General features: G+C 44.5%; 1 protein-coding gene across 2 annotated transcripts in view; it reads right to left on the reverse strand.

Annotated features, from left to right (window-relative positions):
• Positions 1-23,091, reverse strand: part of TULP4 (TUB like protein 4) — a 164,114-nt gene that overhangs the window by 8,168 nt on the left and 132,855 nt on the right. For both annotated transcript variants that reach the window (XM_076333777.1, XM_076333778.1), the window contains exons 8-14: positions 17,899-18,123; positions 15,382-15,616; positions 14,741-14,885; positions 12,744-12,888; positions 11,247-11,340; positions 9,468-9,611; positions 1,332-3,916 (exon numbers count right to left, since the gene is read on the reverse strand). In XM_076333777.1, the coding sequence (XP_076189892.1) occupies positions 1,332-3,916; positions 9,468-9,611; positions 11,247-11,340; positions 12,744-12,888; positions 14,741-14,885; positions 15,382-15,616; positions 17,899-18,123 (3,573 nt within the window). The remainder of the gene's footprint in view (positions 1-1,331; positions 3,917-9,467; positions 9,612-11,246; positions 11,341-12,743; positions 12,889-14,740; positions 14,886-15,381; positions 15,617-17,898; positions 18,124-23,091) is intronic.

Raw genomic sequence — 23,091 nt, forward strand, 5'->3', positions numbered from 1 at the left:
AATAACCAATCTCCTGACTCTAGCACTTCAGAGCTGGTAAGCTGTGTGTTCTTGGCAGTTCTGTTCTCCTTTGCACAAACTTCACTAGCACATAATTATACAGAGAACGAATGCCCAAAGGGGCAGTGGGAGCTGTTCAAAATGTAAAGCAAGGCTAGCCAGGTTGTTCGTTGTTCTTGGGCAGGGAATATCTGAAGTTTGGCCTATTATTACTGCTTTTTCATTCGCTTCATCAGAAGCCCAGATCGTATTTGCTCTACAGTGAAGTTCCTTGAGCTAGCATGGAAGCTGTCTGTGCAAGTCGAGTCAGGCTTTGTTTCCCCACCAACAAAATCTGTGGCTGGGTGATCCTGCGCAGCTGTCCACGGGCACATATCCACAGCCATTTAACTGAAGAAGAAAGGGATATAAATGGCTCTGATCACTGCCTTTTTAATGAGCTGTTGTTACAGACAAACAAAACCAAAAGACTACCACTGGTCATGCATGTTGGATATTTAAGACATCTAACTGCCAAGCTAAATCACAGGGAGTTGAGAGCCTTGATGTCTTTACTAAATCAAAAGTGACTTACAGAGATGGGACAGCTGGACAAGAAAATAAATATACGTCTCCCGAATCTCAGTCCAGTGTCCTGCTGATTGATACCAATTAATAGCCTGGGTTGGTGTAGTAACATCCCACTCAGGCCAAGGTGAGAGAGCCTAAAATTAAACGTTTTGATTTTTTGAACTATCCACAAACCCCTCTACCCATGGGTGGTTCAGAAGCCCCTTGTTCTGGGGGAGGGTCAGCGCCTCCCTTCCTCTAGCATTAAGAACCAGCCCGAGAGGCCTGGTAACCCACGAGGGGAAATTTTGGTGTGGAGGGAACCTAACTGCCTGTCCATCGTCTCTGCCTGAGCTCCCTGCTGACTGGCTAACCTTTGCGAGCATCGCAAGAAGGGAGCAGTGTTCATTCAGCTAGCTGCCATCCACAACCACCGACAGCAAATGCAGCTACTGTTGGGGAGATCTGTTGTTTTTATTACAAAACCCACTTACCTTCAGAAGTGAGAGCCAGTGAGACTAAAGGAGGCCCTTATTCCCATGTCCAACTGGAGTAAGACCAAACATATTTTGTACATTTACTTTATAAATGAACTTCACCATCCATTCTGAATCTAGACCTTTGACGGCTGGTTTTTATCAACCACGTGGCAAAGGTTTTTTTCACGGAGCAGCTAACACGAGCGGGAGGCACTCAGTCATGTGAGAGGCAGAGCTTATTTCTGGCATGGCTCTCCCACCCCCCGTCCCCCAGCCCGGCCCGTGTATTCCCCCCCCTCCTACCTGTCGTCCTTCCAGCTCTATCTGGAAGTTTTTTGCCGACTCCTGGGTCACCCGCCCTCCGAAGTCCAGCTGGTAGACTTGCGTCGCCTCGTTCCACAGTGGCTGCTTGTTGGCCATCACATACACAAAGCCCTGGCTCCCCAGCCTCCCATCCTCCTTCTCGCTGGCCTTCCGGCACTTGAATTCATCCAGCTCACTGGCTGTCCTCAAACTCCTTTTGGTTTTCCAACCCTTTTTGCTGCCCTGGCTCTGGTTCATCAGTTCATCCCCACTGATAAAAAGCTCTGGCTCGCTCTCCGAACTGTCCTGAAACTCGTTTGTCTTGTTTAGCTTCTTGGACTTCAGCTGGTCTTTCTGGCTCTTGACTTTCTTCTTCTCCCTCCCCAGCCGAGGGCTGGATATTAGCGAATTGAAGTCACTCAGCGTCCTTGCCTCCTTTTTGACCTTGCCCTCGGTGATAGCCTGCACGTTTCCTTCCTCAGCTCGACTGTCCAGGCGCTTCCGGCTCTTCTTGCCAAATTTGTCCGTCCTTTGAGGAACAGGGCTTTCTGTCAAGGAGAGCACTTCCTGGAAGGTGTCTGCTGTCTCCACCATTACTTCTGTGCCCACGTGGCCCTGCAGCTCTGCCGGCGGGGGAGACATCACCGGCTTCTCCACCACGAGGAGCGGCTTGGGGGGCAACGTGCCCTGGGGGTTCTGTACGGGTGGGCAGGCGCTGTAGGAGCTCCATGGGTGCAAGGCGATTGGTGGCAGCTGTAAACTAGAGCAGGCGCTACTTCCCGGGTACATGGGTGGCAAAGGGCAATAGGAGAGGTTGGATGGATAACCTGGCTGAAGCACGACTGTGGGCTCCTGCTGTGCAAACTGTGTTGGGGCCAGAGCTTCTTTGGGGGAGCAGGGGGGCTGCATTCCCTGAAGGGGAGGGGCATTGTAGCTTCCTGGGTAAGGTACTCCAACCCCATAACTCGTCTGGAAAGTGGCAGTGGGACTGGTTGGAGACTTGGGGGAAACAAACGGCACTCGAGACATATCCAGATGTTGAGCTTGACCGATGATGAGAGGAGTAGGTTTTAGAGGGTTGGGCACCGAGCTCTGAGATGTCCTTTCCTGAGGAACCCATATCTCTTCATTCACCATAGGGTCCCACTGGTATGGTGGTGGCCGTTTTACACCGAGGGCAGCCTCCGTCAAGGACACGGGTACGTGCCGTATTGATTTCTCCACTGGGCAGTGCTGAGAAAGGGCCTCATCCTCCGTGAAGGCGGAGTTGATATAATCCGCTCGGTCACGGGAATTGTCAGGCGGGCTCAGCAAGCTGTAGGAGGACTGGGAGGCCAGAGGCGAAGTACTGACAGAGTGAGCAATGACAGAGCTGTGCTGGGAGCCACTCCCCGTGCTCAGATCAGGTCTCATGCCACCAATACTGGAAGTGCTGCTACTAGCGTTGGCACTAGTGATGTTGCCCACACCACCAGTGCTCACGTTGCTGCCACCACCACCGCTGCTGCATTGGCTGCAGGTGTACAAGGCGGTGGGTACTCTCTGCTGGTACTGTGCCGTCACAACGCTGCTCTTGGCCTTCGGGGGAAGTTGCAAGGTGGCTCTCCGACCGTCCACCAGCTGAGCCATTTTCAGGGCTGCCTCTCTGCTGTTCCTCCGCAGAGTTGCATGAATGATACTGCTGTCCAGCCTCTGTGCGATGCTTCTGTCCTGGGACAGCTGGCTGGCGATGTCGGGGTAGGGCGGCGGGTCCCCAGTTGGGATGGAGTAACGCGGGACTGTGAGCCGGTTCAGGGTGGCACTGGTGCAGGGTTGCTGCATCTTCTTCTCAGCGGCGGTGATGCGCAAGGTGGCAGAGCTGCCGGGCCCTGGAAGGGTGTAGGTGCTCTGGGCACAGAGCATCCTGGTGCGAGGCCGGCACACCTCCTCCACGTTCCCACTGCTGTCAAAGGTTGTTATCCGCTCATACCCCAGGGGCGTCTGGTAGTGCCCCGCTGGGTAAAGGGAGAACTCCCCCTTTTTCAGACAGAGGTCGAGGGGCGGCTGCGGGGGGCCAGGTGGGGGCGGTGGGGCAGCAGTCGGCGCGGCGGGGATGGTGCCAGGGTAGGGTGGTGGGGGGTTCATCTTGTTCAGCTGCAGCTCCTGGACGGCCCCGAAGATGACGGTATCTCCTTCCACCAGCTGTGGCCCCGGCCGTGGGGCCTTGGCCTTGGGCGGGGGCTCGTGCTCGCGGTCACCGTGGTCCCGCAGATCGGCCAGGGCGATGGTGGGGGGCGCGGGGGGCGGCGGGGCGAGGGCGGGGGGTGCGGGGGGGGTGCGGCCCAGCTCCCCCCCAGCCAGCGCCCCTGCCCCAGGGCTGGGAAAGCGGCCCGGCACCCCCGGGAAGGGTCCCGCCCCCTCACCCCCTGCTTCTGCCGGTGGATTGGCCAGCACATCCAGCTGCACGTTCTGATTGGCCAGCAGCGACTGGACCAGGCCAATGCTCTGTGTGGGTGACATGGCCTGGGCCGAGCTGTGGATGGGGGCGATGGGGATGTTGACGGTGCACGGCGGGCTGCTGGCGGGGGCACCGGGGGCGCCGGGCACTGCAACGAACAACACAGCGTGTCATAGAATCACAGAATCGTTTAGGTTGGAAAAGACCTCTAAGATCATCAAGTCCAACCGTTAACCTAGCACTGCCAAGTCCACCACTAAACCATGTCCCTAAGCACCACATCTACACGTCTTTTAAATACCTCCAGGGATGGTGAACTCAACCACTTCCCTGGGCAGCCTGTTCCAATGTTTAACCACTCTTTCAGTAAAGAAATTTTTCCTCACGTCCAATCTAAACCTCCCCTGGCACAACTTGAGGCCGTTTCCTCTTGTCCTATCGCTTGTTACTTGGGAGAAGAGACCGACACCCACCTCGCTACAACCTCCTTTCAGGCAGTTGTAGAGAGCGATGAGGTCTCCCCTCAGCCTCCTTTTCTGCAGGCTAAACAACCCCAGTTCCCTCAGCCGCTCCTCAGAAGACTTGTGCTCTAGACCCTTCACCAGCCTCGTTGCCCTTCTCTGGACACGCTCCAGCACCTCAATGTCTGTCTTGTAGTGAGGGGCCCAAAACTGAACACAGTATTTGAGGTGTGGCCTCACCAGGGCCGAGTACAGGGGGACAATCACTTCCTTAGTCCTGCTGGCCACGCTATTTCTGATACAAGCCAGGATGCCATTGGCCTTCTTGGCCACCTGGGCACACTGCCGGCTCATGTTCAGCCAGCTGTCAACCAACACCCCCAGGTCCTTTTCCGCCAGGCAGCTTTCCAGCCACTCTTCCCCAAGCCTGTAGCGCTGCATGGGGTTGTTGTGACCCAAGTGCAGGACCCAACACTTAGCCTTGTTGAACCTCATAAGGTTGGCCTCAGCCCATCGATCCAGCCTGTCCAGATCCCTCTGTAGAGCCTTCCCACCCTCAAGCAGATCAACACTCCCGCCCAGCTTGGTGTTGTCTGCAAACTTACTGAGGGTGCACTCAATCCCCTCATCCAGATCATTGATAAAGATATTAAACAGAACTGGCCCCAATACTGAGCCCTGGGGAACACCACTTGTGACTGGCCGCCAATGGGATTTAACTCCATTCACCACAACTGTCTGGACCCGGCCATCCAGCCAGTTTTTTACCCAGCAAGGAGTACGCCCGTCCAAGCCACGAGCAGCCAGTTTCTCCAGGAGAATGCTGTGGGAAACAGTGTCAAAGGCTTTACTAAAGCCTGGGTAGACAACATCCACAGCCTTTTCCTCATCCAGTAAGTGTGTCACCTTGTCATAGAAGGAGATCAGGCTAGTCAAGCAGGACCTGCCTTTCATAAACCCATGCTGACTGGGCCTGATCACCTGGTTGTCCTGTACGTGCTCCGTGATGGCACTCAAGATTATCTGCTCCATAACCTTCCCCTGCACCGAGGTCAGACTGACAGGCCTGTAGTTCCCTGGATCCTCCTTCTGGCACCCGCTGCCCCGTGGGGGGATGTGCGCCCCGGCCTTCTCTGCCCCAGGGGCCCCTCACATGCGACAGTGCTGGTGGGGCCTGTGCTGTGGGGCTGCCCCAGCCCCAGGCCCAGAGGTGCAAGGGGCCGCGAGGCTGTGCTGACTGCAGCAGTTAGGCAAGTGGTTGGGTAACAGGCACTAAAATAGGGAATTTTCCTGAAGCAGTGTTTCACATATTTTTGGGTTTTCTTCAGCACTTGTGGAAGACATGCGGGCTGCTAAAAAATGTTTAACAGGAAAATTTCATGGCAGCATTGACACAAAATTCAGAAATTGCGGGGAAACTGTTTTTTAAAGCTAGTTAGAAGAAAAAAACACTGCATGTCTTTTCTGCTTTGTCATTCCACTTTACCTTTGACTTTTTAAACTACCTGCTATCTTTATGTACTTGCTTAAGCGCTCTGCTGCATTCGGATGGACTGCTATCAGATCCCAAAATCAATGGATCAGACCTTAGTTTGAACAAGTAGGCCAGCCTGTCTCCACTGATTCCCGCTGTAACAGCTGGTGGTCAGCTTTAAAGTAACTTCTTGGGAGTGATGCTTCAGAGGTAAAGTTCAGAGCTCGCTTTCAGTCTACACTATGATTGCCACGGACTTTCACAGAGCAGGGAGGTTACCTGATGGGTCTGAACTACCATCCACTTATCAGCCAATTTTAACTACTCCTACTCAAATCAATAAAAGTTTTGCTGAATCAGGACTCACTAGTTTTCAGGGAAGTTTTTTGATAATAAATACATCAACAAACAACAGAAAGGAAAATCCACTCACAGACCTGTGGCTGCTGCCAGGTCTTCTTTGCCCCTAGTCCTAGGACCACTAACGTGGCCTCCTGGCTTCCTCTAGGGCTGCTGCTACCTGATGGTGAGGCCCAAAAAAGTCCCCACTGGCCCAGGCTGACTCCCTCTAGAGCCAGTCAGGTGTCACTGTGCCATGCTGAACTGAGCTTCAGGAGGAAGATGAAATGATGCTCCTCAAGCCTGCCTTGATCTGACAGCAGTTATGAGTTTTGACTTGGACATTTGTTGTCATCAAAAAAAAAAAGAAATGGAGGAAAAGAAAAAGAAGGCACTGTAGAGTATCTAGTATAATGTCCTCAGACTCAATGAGCTTAGCAAAACTGGAGAATACAGACAACAGTTGGGAAAAGGGAAGTATTATTATATCTTGAGTACAGTGGGTGACAAAGCAACCAGTAACACAAAAAGAAGAAAGATGAAACAAAGAGAGGAATATGATGGAATGAAATACAGACAAAACTTATAAAAGTTCTTGAAAGAAGATTTGTAAGGAAAGATGTGAGGAAATAGATGAGAAGCCAGATGGGAAATGTAAGGGGAAGATGTGAGGAAATAGATGGGAAGCCAAAAAGATTCAAGAAGTGGGTACTGTAGTCAGGGCAACCTCAGTATCAATGTTTGGACAGGCTGCAATCAGAAACATGAAAAGAAGCAAATGTGTATAGGAAAAGTTTCCCACACGTGGTGGTGGTGAACAAGAGACAGTGAGGCAAGAAGCAATTCTGATCATTTTAAGCACAAGTATGGAGCTTGCTCAATTGCTTGCAATCCCTTTTTCAAAAAGTGGTGCGAATGATTCCAACAGGAACTACCACTGAAAAGCTGGAGTGCAGCAGGGAAATGAGGACACTGGAACTAAGTACAGGTGCAGAAGTCAAGATAAGAAGGAACAAAATGTAATAATGAGGAGAAACAGTAAATACTATATTAAAACTCTCAAGAATCTTGCAGATTCTGTATTAGTCTTCCTGTATAAAAAAAAACCCATGGAAAATGATAAGCGAGTTGCATCAGCAGGTTTATGGGAGGAAAAGAGACTAGAGTAATATCCAGGATCCTAGAGTCATATCCAGGATAATTTAAGTGTGCCAAATTCTGTGGAGACCTCTGATTTGCAAGACCAGATCAGGCAAGAGATCCATTAGTCAGGACTCCTCCAGCCACTGCCCAGGTCCTAATTAATTTCTAATTAAAATTCCAGTCATCTACCTATGCCCTATAATTATATTTTCGATAGCATTAGGCTTCTATCAGCATCAATCACGAACATGGTAGGTGTACAGATAGGTCTGTGGCTATGCTGGCAAATTTTTATGGTAGTTCTGTTCGTTCCTTTAGAAGAAGACCGACAGCTAAACTTAACTGACCCTAAGGCAGCGTGGTTCTGTGCTCGGCTGGCAGGCCATGCTTTCATCCTGATGCCTGCAGGTTAGCCATTTATCCGCCAGAGCTTGAGGTTTAATTGTTAGCTTGGCTTGAGCAACCCAGAATGTTGCTGTCATGGGTATTAAGTGCCTTATCAAACAAAATCTCATTCGTCGAGGTGTTGCTTAATATCCCAAAGTGTTTAAATCCAATGTTTTTTTTTCATTTCTCCAATGGTTTTCAATTGATTTGCTTGCATAATTTGCAAGTTAAATCAATTCACTGTCCATTTGCCTTGCCAAATCTTTACTGACTACATTAAAAAACACCTGTCCCAAGAGCACCTCACTATTAACATTCCACTGCCCAAGAGCAGCTTTCTACTATTTTTTTTTAATCTATCATCTAATCATTATTTACACTACAATATTTTTTCCCATTTCCTTTATATGCAGGCTTTAAGAAAGGATATCCCCAAAAATGTTTTTGAAGATTTAAGTAGCCTCCATTTGCTAATCAGAAATGAATTTTCAGAAGAAACTAGAAAGAAAGAAGTGGACAAGAAGACGAAGGCTGTTATGGAGGACAGTATGATTCCTGTACTGGCCTTCTCAAAGCACTGTAACTAAACTCCCTAACAATTTCCCTACATTTGTGTGGTGTTCACCAACCTGCAATTCTGAGTATCATTTCAGCTCTTTTAATAATATAAAAGGAATTGATATTGCAGATCTAATCCAATTTTCAGGAAGGGATGCGAAGACTTTATATTAACTTTTTTTTTCTATTTAATTTTTGTATTACTTTCTGTCAGCTTGGACCATGTTTCATAATAGAAAATGTTGAGTGCTTCCTATGCATAATGTATATAAGATCATCAATGTCTCTATTATTTTCTTCAGATTCTACAGGTGAATATCACGTAGACGTAAATTAGGCAAGCCAAGCCCCAAATCGTGAAAGAATGGGCTTCATTTTAAGCACATGAGTATTTCCTTAGAAGTCCAGAGGACTACTCTGATGCTTGGGTCAGACACAAGCTTTGGTGCTTTCAGCAGTCAAAACCTTGGTCTGAAATAATGGGATTATTTCCATTTATTTCAATAGACTCTAGCACAAGCCTTTAATTGCTTTGCAGTGCTCACACTCCTCCTCCTTAAAGGGTACTGGCATGATGCCCACTCCTGTAGTTCCAAAAACCTGTGACCTGGCAACAGGAATCCCCCACTGATGTGAAAATTCTGAAAATGTATTAATTTATCTTCTTGTCTATTATTTGTTAATTTTATTGGCATGATGAATTATTTTTTTTATTGGAGAACGTCCTGAGTACTTCCAGTCCTTTTACCTGCCACATTCACATCACCTGCATCCAAGCCTTCCCTGCACTGCTTGAATCTTCTGCTACCTTACATGTCAGTGAAATGAGAAATTCTTCCTGATCCCCCTTGTTTACAGACTACTTTACTGTTTTAGCCTCTCTGTAAGATGTGGTATTGATAAAAATCCAAATGGGCATTTATCACTTCTCAAAGGGTGACTGAGTTTTACGGGAACCTGCCCTCCAACCCAAGCTCCTATCAGCAGGCTGTGCTTTGCTGTCACAAGAATGACCCTTTGGGGCTTCCAACACATTACAGTTCTGTCCTACAAAGATGCAGAATGCAAGCCTTCAGTCTACGGAGAATTCTTAGTGGACTAAATAGAAGATGATTAATTTTCCAATGAACTTGAAAATTATATGGATTATATTTCCCACATATTTTAGAAAACAATGTCCGTAATACGTATTAGCCTTATTCTAATTCAGTTCTACAGGACCCCATCAGACTAAGGGATTTTGATTTGTATGTTTACCAGAGGGGGCTAGTGATACAAGTGATCTGTCCTCCATCTAGCTTAACCCATAACATGGCAGACCTCCAGCTCCTCCTTACCTGGTAAATCATCTTCGTCTTCGCTGAAAACATTTGGATTAAAGACAGGCAGGTTAATGTAGTCCATTGAAATCTTCCGCACTTCTGGGAGATATATTGTCATCTGTCTGGGCTGAAGATGCAGCAAACTGGTTTTATATATTACTGGAGAAAGAGTGTAACAAGAAATAAAAAAAAAAATCTGTTACACAAAGAGCTTCTAAAGCTAAGAATCAATTCAAAGCAGACAGAAGGGTTGTGACTATTTTTATCTAATATATTAATGAACAAATGCATATATGGGCCATTCTTAGCCAAATCACTATGTAACACTGCATAAACAGGATAAAAGAGATTGTTACTTTCAGCTATTTCTCTTTAAATAGAAGCAGCATCTCTGTAGTTAAATAATCTGTAGAAATAATTAATTACTTAATCTTGTATTCACATCTGTTTTTACAGAAGGAAAATAATTTTTCCATTGTACTTTTGGAACTCTTCACCACAGGATGCTACCGACTTATGAGAGTTTAGGGGAAAACTGGAAAGCTCTCAGGAAGGCAATCTGTTGAGGGTTACTACACACAAAGAAACCCCTCTTGGCTCAGGAAGTCCCTGGCACCCAAACCATTGGAGACTGGGAGAACATTTGAAGGAAGTATTACCACACACTTACTCTACACTTACATCCTTCCCTACATATCTGTCACTGATAATGAGAGAATTAGAACAACCGCTGGTCTGAACCAATAGGGTCATTCTTACACTATCTTTTGACAATCATTGCAAATGCGGACGTCAGAAATTAGTAAATTACTTGAAAAAAAGTGGCTGGAACAAACCTGAGGGTTTCCATAACACTTTGTTAAGTAGAATGTGCCACTGCCCTATAGTAGTAGCACTGGTTGTCCCCAGGGTGACAACATCCTGAGAGGACAACCTTTGCCTGGAGGCTGGGCCAGAGAAGGTCCTCTCCCCAGTAGCTGGGACTTCACCTCTTGTCCGACAGTAGTCAATATAGCCACAAAAGATATCTATTTAACTAATTCTGCATCCAGGGCATCATTATGTAGTCCTGACCTAACTATATAATGCAACACAGGAAAAAATAAGTTGTCCAAAGAGCTCGTAAAACTCCTATACTTGCATTAATATTTCAATTCAGAGCTCAGTTCTGCTAGGTGGTACCTTGTTCTTTACTTAGCCTTCTTCCTTTCAACAGGACCGTCTGGGGAGAAATGGCGTACACAGAAGAAGGTCAAGAGACTAGACAACTGCTACTTTTAACGAAGGCTACCAATGTACTGATGCTCCAGCAAGAGAACCAAATGATAAGGCTATGTACCAACTTGAAGAATCTTGAGCATGATGCTGTAAGAGCTTTTTTAACATTATTTTGGTATAATTAGTAGTTAAATGACTACAAAAATCTGAGTTTTAAAAATATTTCTATTACAGTAACTTAAACCCTGCGATTTTTACAGTCTTACAAAAATTTTCTTTATCTGTTTGTGTTTTGTTCAAATAAACTGCAAAAATAAAGGTCTGGGCTTGACTGTTAATCTTTTTATTACAGCTGAGACTTAACATTTTAGTGATCATCTCGTCATTGCACTTATAGATTTTAATCTCTTTTAGTTACAGTGAATTTTGTAAAATCTAATTCCTACTGTCCACAGAAAATAAGTGCTTTGTTAAAGAAGCCTTTTGATCACTTACTTAAAAAGAATCACATGGCATAAGTTTGTTGTTTGTTAGAAAGAGTTTGACATGCAAAAAATCAATAGAGTTTACTTTTACCTGCACCAAGGTTAGTTGGTAGGAAAGCAGCCAAACCCACAATTTTGAATTTTGTTCCCCAGATATTAGATGTGACCTGAGCAAGGTAGTTGTGCTGCAAAGCAAAACCAAGATCATTTTTACCTAATAAAATCTGTTATCAAGCTCGAATAAAAACCTGCAGAGCAATCAAGCTATTGCAAGGGATAATACAATTTCAGCTTCTCTTGTTTATATTTTATTGAAACAGGCTAATGTGCCTATGTAGCAACTGTTATACCCAGTCATTAAGAAGTCTCATTTTGCTTATCTGAACACCATGAGAAATGATGTATACAACAGCCACATAGGTTGATCAAAGCTGTTGAAGAACTGAACAACATGATGGCTGCTTAGTGAGAACAGGCCTGTTTTCAGACACTTGCTTCTCCTGCACAAGAGTGTGGCTATTCTGTATTTCAGGAAGTAATGCACCCTGCCCTCTGGTTCTATGCTTAGGAATCACTTTATAGAACAATAAATATGACAGAAATTAATTACTCATAATGACAAACATATTTTTCCTGGAGCTTCCAAAGCAGCTTCCCAAACCACTGCTTCCATGGTGATCAAATTATGGGTCTGAAAGACCAAGAGATTTTCTCAAAGGCCAAGAGTTACGCTGTCAATATCAGGAGCAGGATCTAAGCCTCTGGTCTCCTGCCCTATTCAAAGGACTTTTGGTCCTATCTACCAGTGCTATGTAAGTAATCTAGAATGTTTCAATATAAAGAAAAAAGTGAAAAAAACAACTGAAATGAAACAAAACAAAACTAAAAGAATGCAGGCTAGTATTAATAAAATAACCCAGACAGTTCTACAGCCTGCTAAGTTTCATTTACCCACAGGTCATGAACACCACAAAGAGCACAAAGTGCTAATTCCTTGTCTTCCTTCCAATTAAGGCTGTTCCATGTCCCTGATCTAGTTGGAAGATGTCCCTGCTCATTGCAGGGGGGTTGGACTAGATGACCTTTAAAAGGTCCCTTCCAACCCAAACGATTCTATGATTCTATGAATTATGAAATAGAGAACATGTGGCCCTCTGAAGCAAGCATTTCCTTATCTCTGCCATTCCTAGCAAAGCAGAGAACTATGGTGGCATTAGGACAGCTCTGAGAAACTGAGTAAGAAGCATTTTCACATACATTTCCAAACACCAACAAGATCACCTAGAATAAAACCTCTCACATGGATTCACATTGACAGAAGTTAGTGGTGCCAAGATTTATTAAACAATAATATAATTGATATTGATTATATCTGAGAGAGAGATATATATATATGATGAAACTGATATTCCATTGACACTTTCAAATATTAACACTGAACTGGAAGATGCAATTCTCTAGTTGTTCCATCTAGTTACTGTAATTAAATGAAAAATTTTTATTAGTGATCATTGGATCTATATCACAACTTGCTGCCTCTGGAATGAGATGCAGTTGGACTCAGGTCTGGTAACAACGTGCACAATACCTGAGTAATATCTTCTAAAGGAAACTCTCTTCGGGTTAGGCTTGGAGAACCGATAGAAGGTTTCCTTATCGGTAACCTTGGTGATCTTGATATCTCCTGCGCAGCTCGTGACATCTTTGGAGATTTGCGAGCTTCTATATTGATTCTGCATATAAAGCAATAATTAGAATCATCAACGGGCATACAAAAATGCACAAAATTCATGTCTTTGAATGTAAAGAAGTAATGAAGACAACTGGTATGGTGTCCTCTAAGTGACTACTGAAGACTGTAGAGTCTACAGGCTGGAGAGTTACCGGTCAAATTTAAAGATATATAAGGCCTGACACACTCGCAGTAACTCTGACCGGATGCTTTGTGATTCATTTAACAAAGCTTACAGCAATTCTGCCAGACACAATATATCCTCCACTAATCCATGAAAAGGTGTAGGGCTGAGCTATTTCAGCTATGCAGACTTTGAGCAAAGCTTCAAGAAATGGAAACATGACACCTCAGCTGGCAGATCTCCATGTTAGTACAGCAAACCAAGGCTCCACAAACTTTGTCAGTGCTCTTACTCTAAGCCAAAAGTTATTCCTACCTCCCACTATACAAAGGGGGTCATGAATAAGAGATCAAGCACCTGAAAAAGCTCACTGGTAGAAAAAATAATGAACAAAAGTTACATTTCAAAAGTATGGTCTTAGAAAACCAGGGACGCAGGAGAGCCGTTTCTCCCACGCCATTTCAGTTTTACGCTCAGGAACTGATGGTTGTTTTGTTAAGTACTACGAAACTAAAACTTTGGTATTTCACACATTATGTTCACATATAAAGGGATGCATTTGCTTTGCCTCATACTAGGACAAGCTCATAATATCAGGTCTTTGGAAAAGTGTCAGCTGCAGCTAGAAGGCATCAGGGCCTCAATCCCATAACATGAAGCTGGCAGATAGATGTCAGTGCCTATGAAAAGCATCAAAGACATCAGTGAGGCTCTGTGCAGGTGGAGGGTTCTGTCTATGTACATAATGAAAATAATGAAGAGCTGGCAGGAAAGCAACCAGACGAGTAATAAGCTTATTTTGCATATCATTACAGAAGCTCGTCAACCCAGTGTTTAGGAGGATCTGTTTGTTCATGCTGCCTTGCAAGGTCACCACAGCAGCAATGCCACCTATGCCAGATCTATGCCACCTGTGCATGGACTTATGAATTTGAAAATACTCCTGAGGAAATAAAGGCTTGAACTAGACAAGGGACCCTAAGCACAGAGGAGGTAAAAACACAGATTGTCTGAAGGACAAAATATATCCTATGGTGGCAAGAGTTTACATGTGGCAGAGGTAGTGGTTGGAAAGTTTATAAAATCTTTCTTTGAGACTGCTTGGGGAGAAGTGGTGCCCTATGTTTCCCATTACCTTTTGCCCCAGAACCTTCCCCAAAGTCCACCTCAACACCAATCTCTGAGATCACTCCAGACCTGTACACTGTAGAGGATCCCACTCCTCCAGAAGGCTCTTATCTGCCCAATGGAGCTGGCTTTTGATTTTATGAGGTGTCAAGACAGGGAAAGGGAAGGGAAGGGAAGGGAAGGGAAGGGAAGGGAAGGGAAGGGAAGGGAAGGGAAGGGAAGGGAAGGGAAGGGAAGGGAAGGGAAGGGAAGGGAAGGGAAGGGAAGGGAAGGGAAGGGAAGGGAAGGGAAGGGAAGGGAAGGGAAGGGGAAGGGGAAGGGGAAGGGAAGGGGAAGGGAAGGGAAGGGGAAGCGGAAGGGGAAAGGGAAAGGAAGGGAAGGGGAAGGGGAAGGGGAAGGGGAAGGGGAAGGGGAAGGGGAAGGGAAGGGAAGGGGAAGGGGAAGGAGAAGGGAAGGGGAAGGGAAGGGAAGGGGAAGCGGAAGGGGAAAGGGAAAGGGAAAGGGAAGGGAAGGGGAAGGGGAAGGGGAAGGGGAAGGGGAAGGGGAAGGGGAAGGGGAAAATCTGGGGAAAAAGAAGAAGAAATATCCAAGAAATTATTACCTGGGGAGTTTGGGTGATTTGCTAGCTCGACTAATTTTGGGAGATTTCTTTGCTGCCCAGTCATCACTCAGTTCGATGTCGCTGGAGTCCGAGCAGTTGCAGCTGTCAATCACAGTGGAAATCAAGCTGTTTCCATAGATTTCATCTATCAAGACAGGCCCCAGAAAATGTAAGTGCTGCTTCAGAAAACTGATATCAATTACAGCTATCAGTCATCAGAAGCATAAATCTGATCCACAGGCAGTAGCTGAGATAAAACTATGCAGAGAAAATTAGCCGTTCTTCACCCTGCCTAGTATAAACTCCAAATTTCCAATGGTTCGAACTCAAGTAAACATGATTCAGAGGGGTGAATAGCATTCAATCGACTTCAAAATTGAGACTAAAGAATATTTTCTGCTAATTAGCAATCTATTCCCCACTATTCAAAATACAAGAAGTTCCCTTTTGTAAAACAGAAGACATGGTATAATTTCAGAGGCTTGAGCCTAGGTCATGCTAAAGATTTTTTTCACATCAGAAAAAAAAATATCAGATGCCACCTTCCATATTGCATATACAGATTTTCTTTAACTCTTGAGGATTTAATATCTGAAGTATTTCTAAATATTTTTTTATACAGAGCAACAATTCAATTCTACCTGCTTTTCCATCTGTTTTAGGATCCATGATGACAAACTCTGGCCGCAACTTGCTGATACGACGTCCTTTCAGGATAGGCACCAGTCCCCCAAGGTATTCCAGGTACAGAGTATAACATGGACCACCGACCTCTGGGTCATCTTCTGTCCGCTTCATCGTGCAGTGAAGCCGTTCATTACCAGCTGTTGGGTAGCTGACAAAATCTCTCATATTGTTTGGGTCTGGGATAGGAGGCTTAATTAAATGAAGGAAGGAAAGAGAAAGTTTCCTATAGGTTATTGGTTTTTTTTTCTGCGGTGACTTAATCCCAACACAACTAACTGAATTTGAACTTGGCAGGTCAAGATTAGTACAGGTTACTGCGTGAGTTATGCAGGACTCACATGCAAGACAGAGTGGCTGTGTATTATTTAGTCAGGTCAAAAGCAGCTGTACACAGACAACTAAAACTAGTTACATCAAAAAGGAAGGTTGGACCTGTGGTTAAAGCACTGAATTAGACAACAAACCTGTCTTCAAGTCCCAGCTCTATCACAAACTTCTCTTTTAACTTGGGTAATGTGGTCAAGTCTAAGTCTCAGAGTATCTTGTCTCTTGCTGGCCCTCCACGTGAACTTGGTCACTCAGGTTCCCATTCCTGGTTAGTATTGGTACGTGCTGTGCCACTATGCTACAATGCTGTCAGCTCTGGAAGAAGCTTGTACTTCTTATATCACTTCCAAGCACATGACCCATCTTTGCTAAGGGCCTATTTGCGTGCAGTGTGGAGAAATACGAGCACAAAGCTCACGGTGGGTTACTTTGCCCTGCTTGCCAGCACACTGTATTAATCCATGAAAAGCTCAGTCCTAAAGCAGTTGGACTGCTTTCATCTAGGACAATAAAGTCTGTATGACACAAATACTACTAACGTGTGTAAGTCAACAGTTTCTTTCAAAATGAAAGTACAAGAAAAAAAAAAGTAGGGGAAAAAAGGAGTCTCCTTAACCTGGCGAGATGGATACGGGCTGAGGAATGATCTATAATGTAGTCCTCAAGCTGGAGGGGAAAGAGGAATGTATGCAGGGAAGAGGGTGCCTTGCCAGGCACTGGAGGCATGGCTGACAATGTAGGTGGGAGTATGTGGCTGGGGGAGAGCTAGGGTAAAGTACAAAGCAGTGCTGAGGAGGCTCCAGGAACACCCATGAAACAGTAGGGGCACGTGGCTTCTGGGAACCCTGCTTCAGCCTTTCAGCTATGCAGCCCTGTGACAGCTCCCCACCCCAGCATCCACTCTAGGAGGTGACAGAAGGGTCGGCAATGACGTGCCCCCGTACTGCCTCTGCCCCTCTGATCCCCGTCATGGCTCCCAGCCTTGCTACAGCCAACTGCTGCCTTCATCCCAGCCCAGCCCAGCCCAGCCCAGCCCAGCCCAGCCCAGCCCAGCCCATGCCCTCCCCTCCCCTGCCTTCCCTAACAGCTAAGTGTTACTGATGCTCTAGAGAGCTGCAGGGGTGGCTCTGGGACAACATGGAAAGCATCGTGGGGAGAAGTAGGCATGCTAGAAACAACTGAGAACTACTGGTCTGTTAAATGCTCTGCATCTCTGGAGATAGAGGAGTTATGGTTATAGCAAGACATTTGTTCTTCTCTGGCAAATGAAATGTTTCACAGTGGCACAAATTGCCCTGATTAGCAGTACCCAAAGGGAACTGTGCTGAATCATTATTTTATAGGCATAATTTGTTCTCATTTGAGCTGGGCCAACTCCACTGGTTTCAAATGAGTTATTCTAGCTCTGCATTGTTTTAACAAGGACCTGAAACTGGCTCAAGAGAATGCTGTAACACATACACAAAAAATACGTAACACAAAAATATATATTTGAATGTAGGGCATTTACCAGCTAATGCTCTGGTTTATAGGCTGTGATAAAGAGTTCGGAAATCCTGAGATACGACTGAGGGCAAAACCATGAAACAAAGGGGTTGAGCAGATGGCTCTGCTAGTGGTACAGGAAAAGGCATAATATCTGGTTCTTTTCTTCATAGCACTGTTGGAGCAGTAAGGTTAGCAGAACTCACTGTCAGCAGAAATATTTGGGCAGCCACAGGTCTGCCAAAGTATAACTTTCCTGGCAGTATAAGAACTCATGTAACAAGTAGGGAGGCAACAGTTTTACCACTGTGAATCTCTCCTATAACCGTGACACAGTATTATCATCAGCATGAGCTTCTTCAGAAGTCTTTGTGAGTCACCAGCATATTTTACCCTTGGGATGTCCTTGGGAAGGCCATCCCCATGGAATAATGCAGATCAGCACGTGCGAGCCTTCTTTTCAGATTTTAATAGGCACCAAATGGATCAGTGGGCTCTTGAAGAGGACAGGAATGACCCTTAATCAAGCTTTTAAAATGATAATTATGTTAATTATAATATCTTATAATTTAACCATTGTCACTTAGGAGCACCATGGGGGCGGAAATCAAGCAACCCTTTCCTCTTCCTCACACACACACACGTTTCTTTCATATTACCTTGATTGTTGGTATAAAGGCAGTGGTGAGGTACGAGCAGAGCCGAGGGGGCAGGGTCAGTTTGCTGATATCCTTGTCATCCCGCAGACAGCTAGCGATGGTCTGCTGGCACAGCAGCTGCAGACTGGAGACCCTGTGCTCGACTCTGACGACGTATAATGCAGGTCCGGAAGCCATCAGAAGGCGTGAATCCCTGTGACCCCAACAGATCGAGATGATAGGACGCTGCATGGAGAGGAAAAGGATGCAACTTTAAAAGAGACTGTACTTTCTCCAAGATAGTTGCACAGCAAGTGATCGCATGAATTCAGCACCGATCATGTTACCCTAAGTCTTCCAGAAACTTAAAAGTGCATGCTATTGCCCACAAAAAGGGAGAAGAATGTGAACATCTGAAATTATCGGTAACAGTGGTTGATGTTTATACAGTGCTTTTTACTCACAAGGCTTAAAGCTCTTTACACAAGGAATTGTCTATCAAATTCATTACCTAGATAGGATAAGTGACTTTAAAGTCACACAGTGTTAAAAAGCAGGATCTTCTGATGCCCTACCCAGATGATTTTTTCAGTCGTCTAATCAATCCTCATCCACTGGCAACGGCTCACATTTTAAAACTGAAAAGTTAAATTATATGCCCAGAGACACTTAGTAAACTAGTGGACAAAACCCAATTGGCTTTCTTGTCTTGCACTGAGTCTTCTGCTGCACAGTGTCTCTTTTGACTATTCCCAGAGAAACTGAACTGTGAAAGAGCACCAGGAACAAAACAGAGAATGGCCTTTTGTCTTCTGCTTGTCTACACTCAGAAACGTCTAAATTCATGACAGTAAAACCAGAAAGAGTCAGGGGCAACTGGTACTAAGTGTCAGAATGCGGAGCAGAACAACAATAAACAACTCAAATGCTGCTTTGGACATTATTCCTTGCTGCATGAACATTAAGAGTTCATGTGAGAATACTGAGTTGTGCTTGCAAGGAGCTCTCCCAACTCTATTCCTAAACCCCATCTTTTTCATGTAAAGCACCAGTCTTTGGTGACCTCTTATAGCCCTTATCACTATTACTTTTACCCTTCATGAGCGTTAGCTGCATCCACCTGTCATCTCTTGCTTTCTGTGTTACAAAGCATCTGTATTTGCATATATACACATACTGTACGGAATTTCAATCCCGCAGCTGCTATCTCTACAAATAAACAACACAGAGTAAAGAAGAAACTCTCACTCCATGAAGAATACCATGCAGCAGGCTGTAATTGTGAACCACAAAAGGTTTACTCCTTCCTGTGAAGGTCTCCCTTCTCTTCACAATCCGTGACACTCAAAAGTTTAAGCAAACGTGTTTTTCATCTAAATTATGAACTGTATTTACTGAAAGGTCAGGGTCTCTTTGGAATATCTTTGCTCTTCACAAAATGCACCAAACAATAATTAACTATAAAGAAGATAAAGGTCAAGGCACCATCAGTAGTAACTTTTATCCACTCCTCTCTAGTAATACGGTACCCAGACAGCTGGGTTAGATCAGCCCAGAAGTTACTAATCTAGTCTGGGGAAAAAAGCTTTCCCTTCAGTTACAAATTCAAGATGCTTAAAGGTGAGAAACTGGGACAAGATGTTTTTATGTGAATAAGATGAAGCAAAATGCAGCTGCACAGCAGTATATCAATGTCTATCATCAAGATAAAGGGTTGGACGAAACAACTTTTTCAGAGAAAAGATCTTCCCTCCCATGTCATCTTATCCTAGATTTACATTTCAAGGAAAATACTGGTTTTAAAGTGGGAGGAATGAAGAAGCTTCATTTTCATTACATCTAGGCAACACCACACACACACACACACACACACACACACTTCCACAGAGGCACAAACCTTCAGGCTGACTGATATGCAAATAGAAAGCAGAAACATGCGAACCTTGTGATTTTCACAGTAATTGCTAAAGGCATTTTGTAGTGGAGAACTTCAAAAGAGTTGAGAAATCCTTTGTGTACCATCAATAATTACATGGCTTGTCATAACCGTAATCTGTGGGACACAGCCTTAAATTTGGTGAGAGATCACATAAAGTATCCCTTACTGATTGGTATCTTCATGACTGGAGAGTGTGGCTCAGCCCTCACACTGTCTGGCAGTAATGAGAGTGTTCAAGCTGCTTGCAAAATAAATGCAATTGAAAAGGCACTGACACAAGTTAGGTACCTGCCACATCTACTATACGACAGCCTGAAAAAGGCACCAGTAGAAGTGACCTTGATTTCCCCAAGAGCTGAAACCCAGCATGGGCAGAACTATCTACCTGAGCGTTAACTGAGCGTGGGATCCAAACTGCATCCTTCTGTTCACCTTGAATCAACGAAAGCTTACCTATAAATACGGTGAAGGAACAAACAAGTATGTGACTTAGCACACAAATGTTTATTTATTGGATAGAGTTTAATGCCAGAAGTCTAATATCTCAGCTATCATAATCCAATACAGCACACCCAGATAGCCCTACCATGAAGTCTAGTATCGCAGCTATTATAACCCAATATATCACACCCAGATAGGCCTCTGTTCATCCAAATAGAGTCAAATGAAACCACTTCTCTCCTCAGGTTACCGCCGCATGCAGAGAACAGCAGAGATGCAGATAGCACCAGTGGAAGAACCTTTGCAATCTTAAACGTATTCCCAAGGAACAGGTTTTTCAGAAACTTTGAAACACTGGGTGGGACCTCTGGCAACACAGCACTGTGGAGCTGGGGAAGGCTAGAAAGTTAGAAGTCGAAATACATTGCCTCACTGCATGATTTCACCGCAGTTTCCCAATAGGCAACCGTAGTTCAGCTATCTTCTAAACCTCTGAACATCTGATTCACTTATATTCTGTTTATGTGTTTTTATGTAAACAATATGTGAGTCGGTGCATGTTTAAATACATGCACCCAATACCTACAAGTGTTGTACTGTTTGTAAATCACAACATTTCTACTCCTACATTTGTAGATTTAGTCTCCTGACACACCTCACATTTTAATCTTAGTATTTTCAATCTCATCAAAGAGCGCTTGTACCATACTGATTTCTCTTTGCTTACTGATTCACCAGACATGCCTTGCCTTCCTTTTCTATGGAATGGTCAGTCCCCCAGTACTCCTCAAGCCTAATATCAAGCAATACTTCGTTTACGGTGAAGGGCTAAGGTTTAAGATGAGGTTCAGGGAAAATTAGCCTGTCATTACAGGCTTGGAAAAATAAAGGTCATCCAAATGCCAGATCTGACCTGACCTTTAAATGTACTGCTCCAATAATATTTTTCAAAAACTATGCTTCCCACTCTTTCCCTTGAAGGACAAGGGATATGAATCAATTACTGCAGCAAGTCAGTTATGAGCTGGCCACAGCTTTCCTTCTAAACTCTGCTGAGAAAAAACAATTGAACTCCAACGTCCAACGCAAAAGTATTGCTCCTCATAAAGCATCCACTTATTTGCATTGTTTTAGCAAAAAATGGAAGGAAAAAAGTTGTTGATATCCATATTGCACCTGTTAGAAAACGAACAAGCAGGTTCTAGCACAGAAGAATTTTAGTTTCCATGTTTGCACACTTGTTTTTTTCTGCTAGGAACAAGGAAATGCAGCTACAAATATAACATCTAGTGATAATTTCTAATCTCACTTTGCATATAAAAATCCCATCAGGTTTTGAAAAATCTCAGCACAAACTGTAAATACCTGAATGAATTCCAGGGTTTAAATACAAACATGTAGGAAAAAAAAAAATCCTGGAAAACCCCTTGAACTTCTACACATAGATAGGATTCAGCTCTATGACAATTATATATCAGAAATAACTGGCTAAAGGACAAAAAAATGAGATGCTTTATCAGGAGAAATATTGACTGAAAACACATCTCAGAAAGTGGCCAACAAGGAGCTCTTTTGCCATTTTTTTCAGAGTGGGCTTGAAAGTCAGCTACATCTACTCAAATCTGTACCCGCAGGTGGGATGTCGACTCCCCTTAGAAAAGCATGCAGGAACGGATATTCCTGCTCAAGCTCTGTGATTGCTTCTTATAAGTCACTCATCTGTCTCTCTTACAGGAGAGAACATAATTTATGTACCTTTCATCACTTGTATGCAGTTCAGCCAATGAAAACACTGTTCAAGCTGATTCTTGCTGCCTGCCTTGAGCTCAGAAATCCTGAGCCATGGGGCCTGCCTGCTGCTTGCACTGATCCCTTGTCTGCTGGCACTGGGAGTCCCACTGGTAATGAAATAAAAATGGTATTCCAGGGCAGAAAGCTCAGCAACAAGCAGGATTTTTCGCAGGAGAAAGAACCCAACTGCAAAATAGTATCTAGTGAATGGTATGTGTAAGTAAAACTCTGACGTACGTTGCCTGCTTTCTCCCACTTTAGACTGCTGATGTGGAGACACGCATTTTTCCCTCTGCCTTTTTCAGAGAGAAGCTGGAAGGTGCAACGGCTGCAGTGCCCACCCAGCTCTTGTGAATTGTGTGTGCACATCTCTGTACTGCCACAGCATTCATGGATGGCTGCTGGAAAGCAACGGAACTTCTTCATTCTTCTGTTCCCCATATTTACAGTGGGAATAATATTAACTAGTAAGAATTGATGGTGATAAAAGCAATGAAGACTACAACGCGGTCAGAAATTACCCTGCTGTGGCCTTACATGATTTTTCATGCAGCAAACTCTTATTTGATTTGCAGACGTTCCTTATACCCTGTTTCTACAGTAACTTTATTTTTTTTTTTAGGTTTCAATACAACGATGAGATTTCATTTTAGCAGAATGAATCTTTGCTTAGACAAGTGTCTCCATTTTCCCGTCCTGATCATGACCCATTTCTGCAGCAGTCAGAGATGATCTTACGGCCTATATGGAAAACATCAAGGTCCTTATTGATATTCCAAAAATGTTTCACCAGCTAGTTCTAAACTGTTGCTCTTGTTTCTCTTTCCGTAAGAAAATAAACTCTTCTTGAAGCTTTGTTGGATACTTCTAAACGAGTGTGATTTCCCTATCTAGGGTTTTATAGTCATCAAACTAGGTTTATGAACCATAAAATCCTACACTGAAGGTAAGAATTTAAGCGAGTTAATCAAATGAGACAGAGGATGCCAAAACCGTACTAAAGCTGGAGGAGAAGGTGGCATATAAAACACCTTGAAGGGATC

This window comes from Aptenodytes patagonicus, chromosome 3, assembly GCF_965638725.1.
Source record: "Aptenodytes patagonicus chromosome 3, bAptPat1.pri.cur, whole genome shotgun sequence".
In the NCBI taxonomy this organism is placed as follows: Eukaryota; Metazoa; Chordata; class Aves; order Sphenisciformes; family Spheniscidae; genus Aptenodytes; species Aptenodytes patagonicus.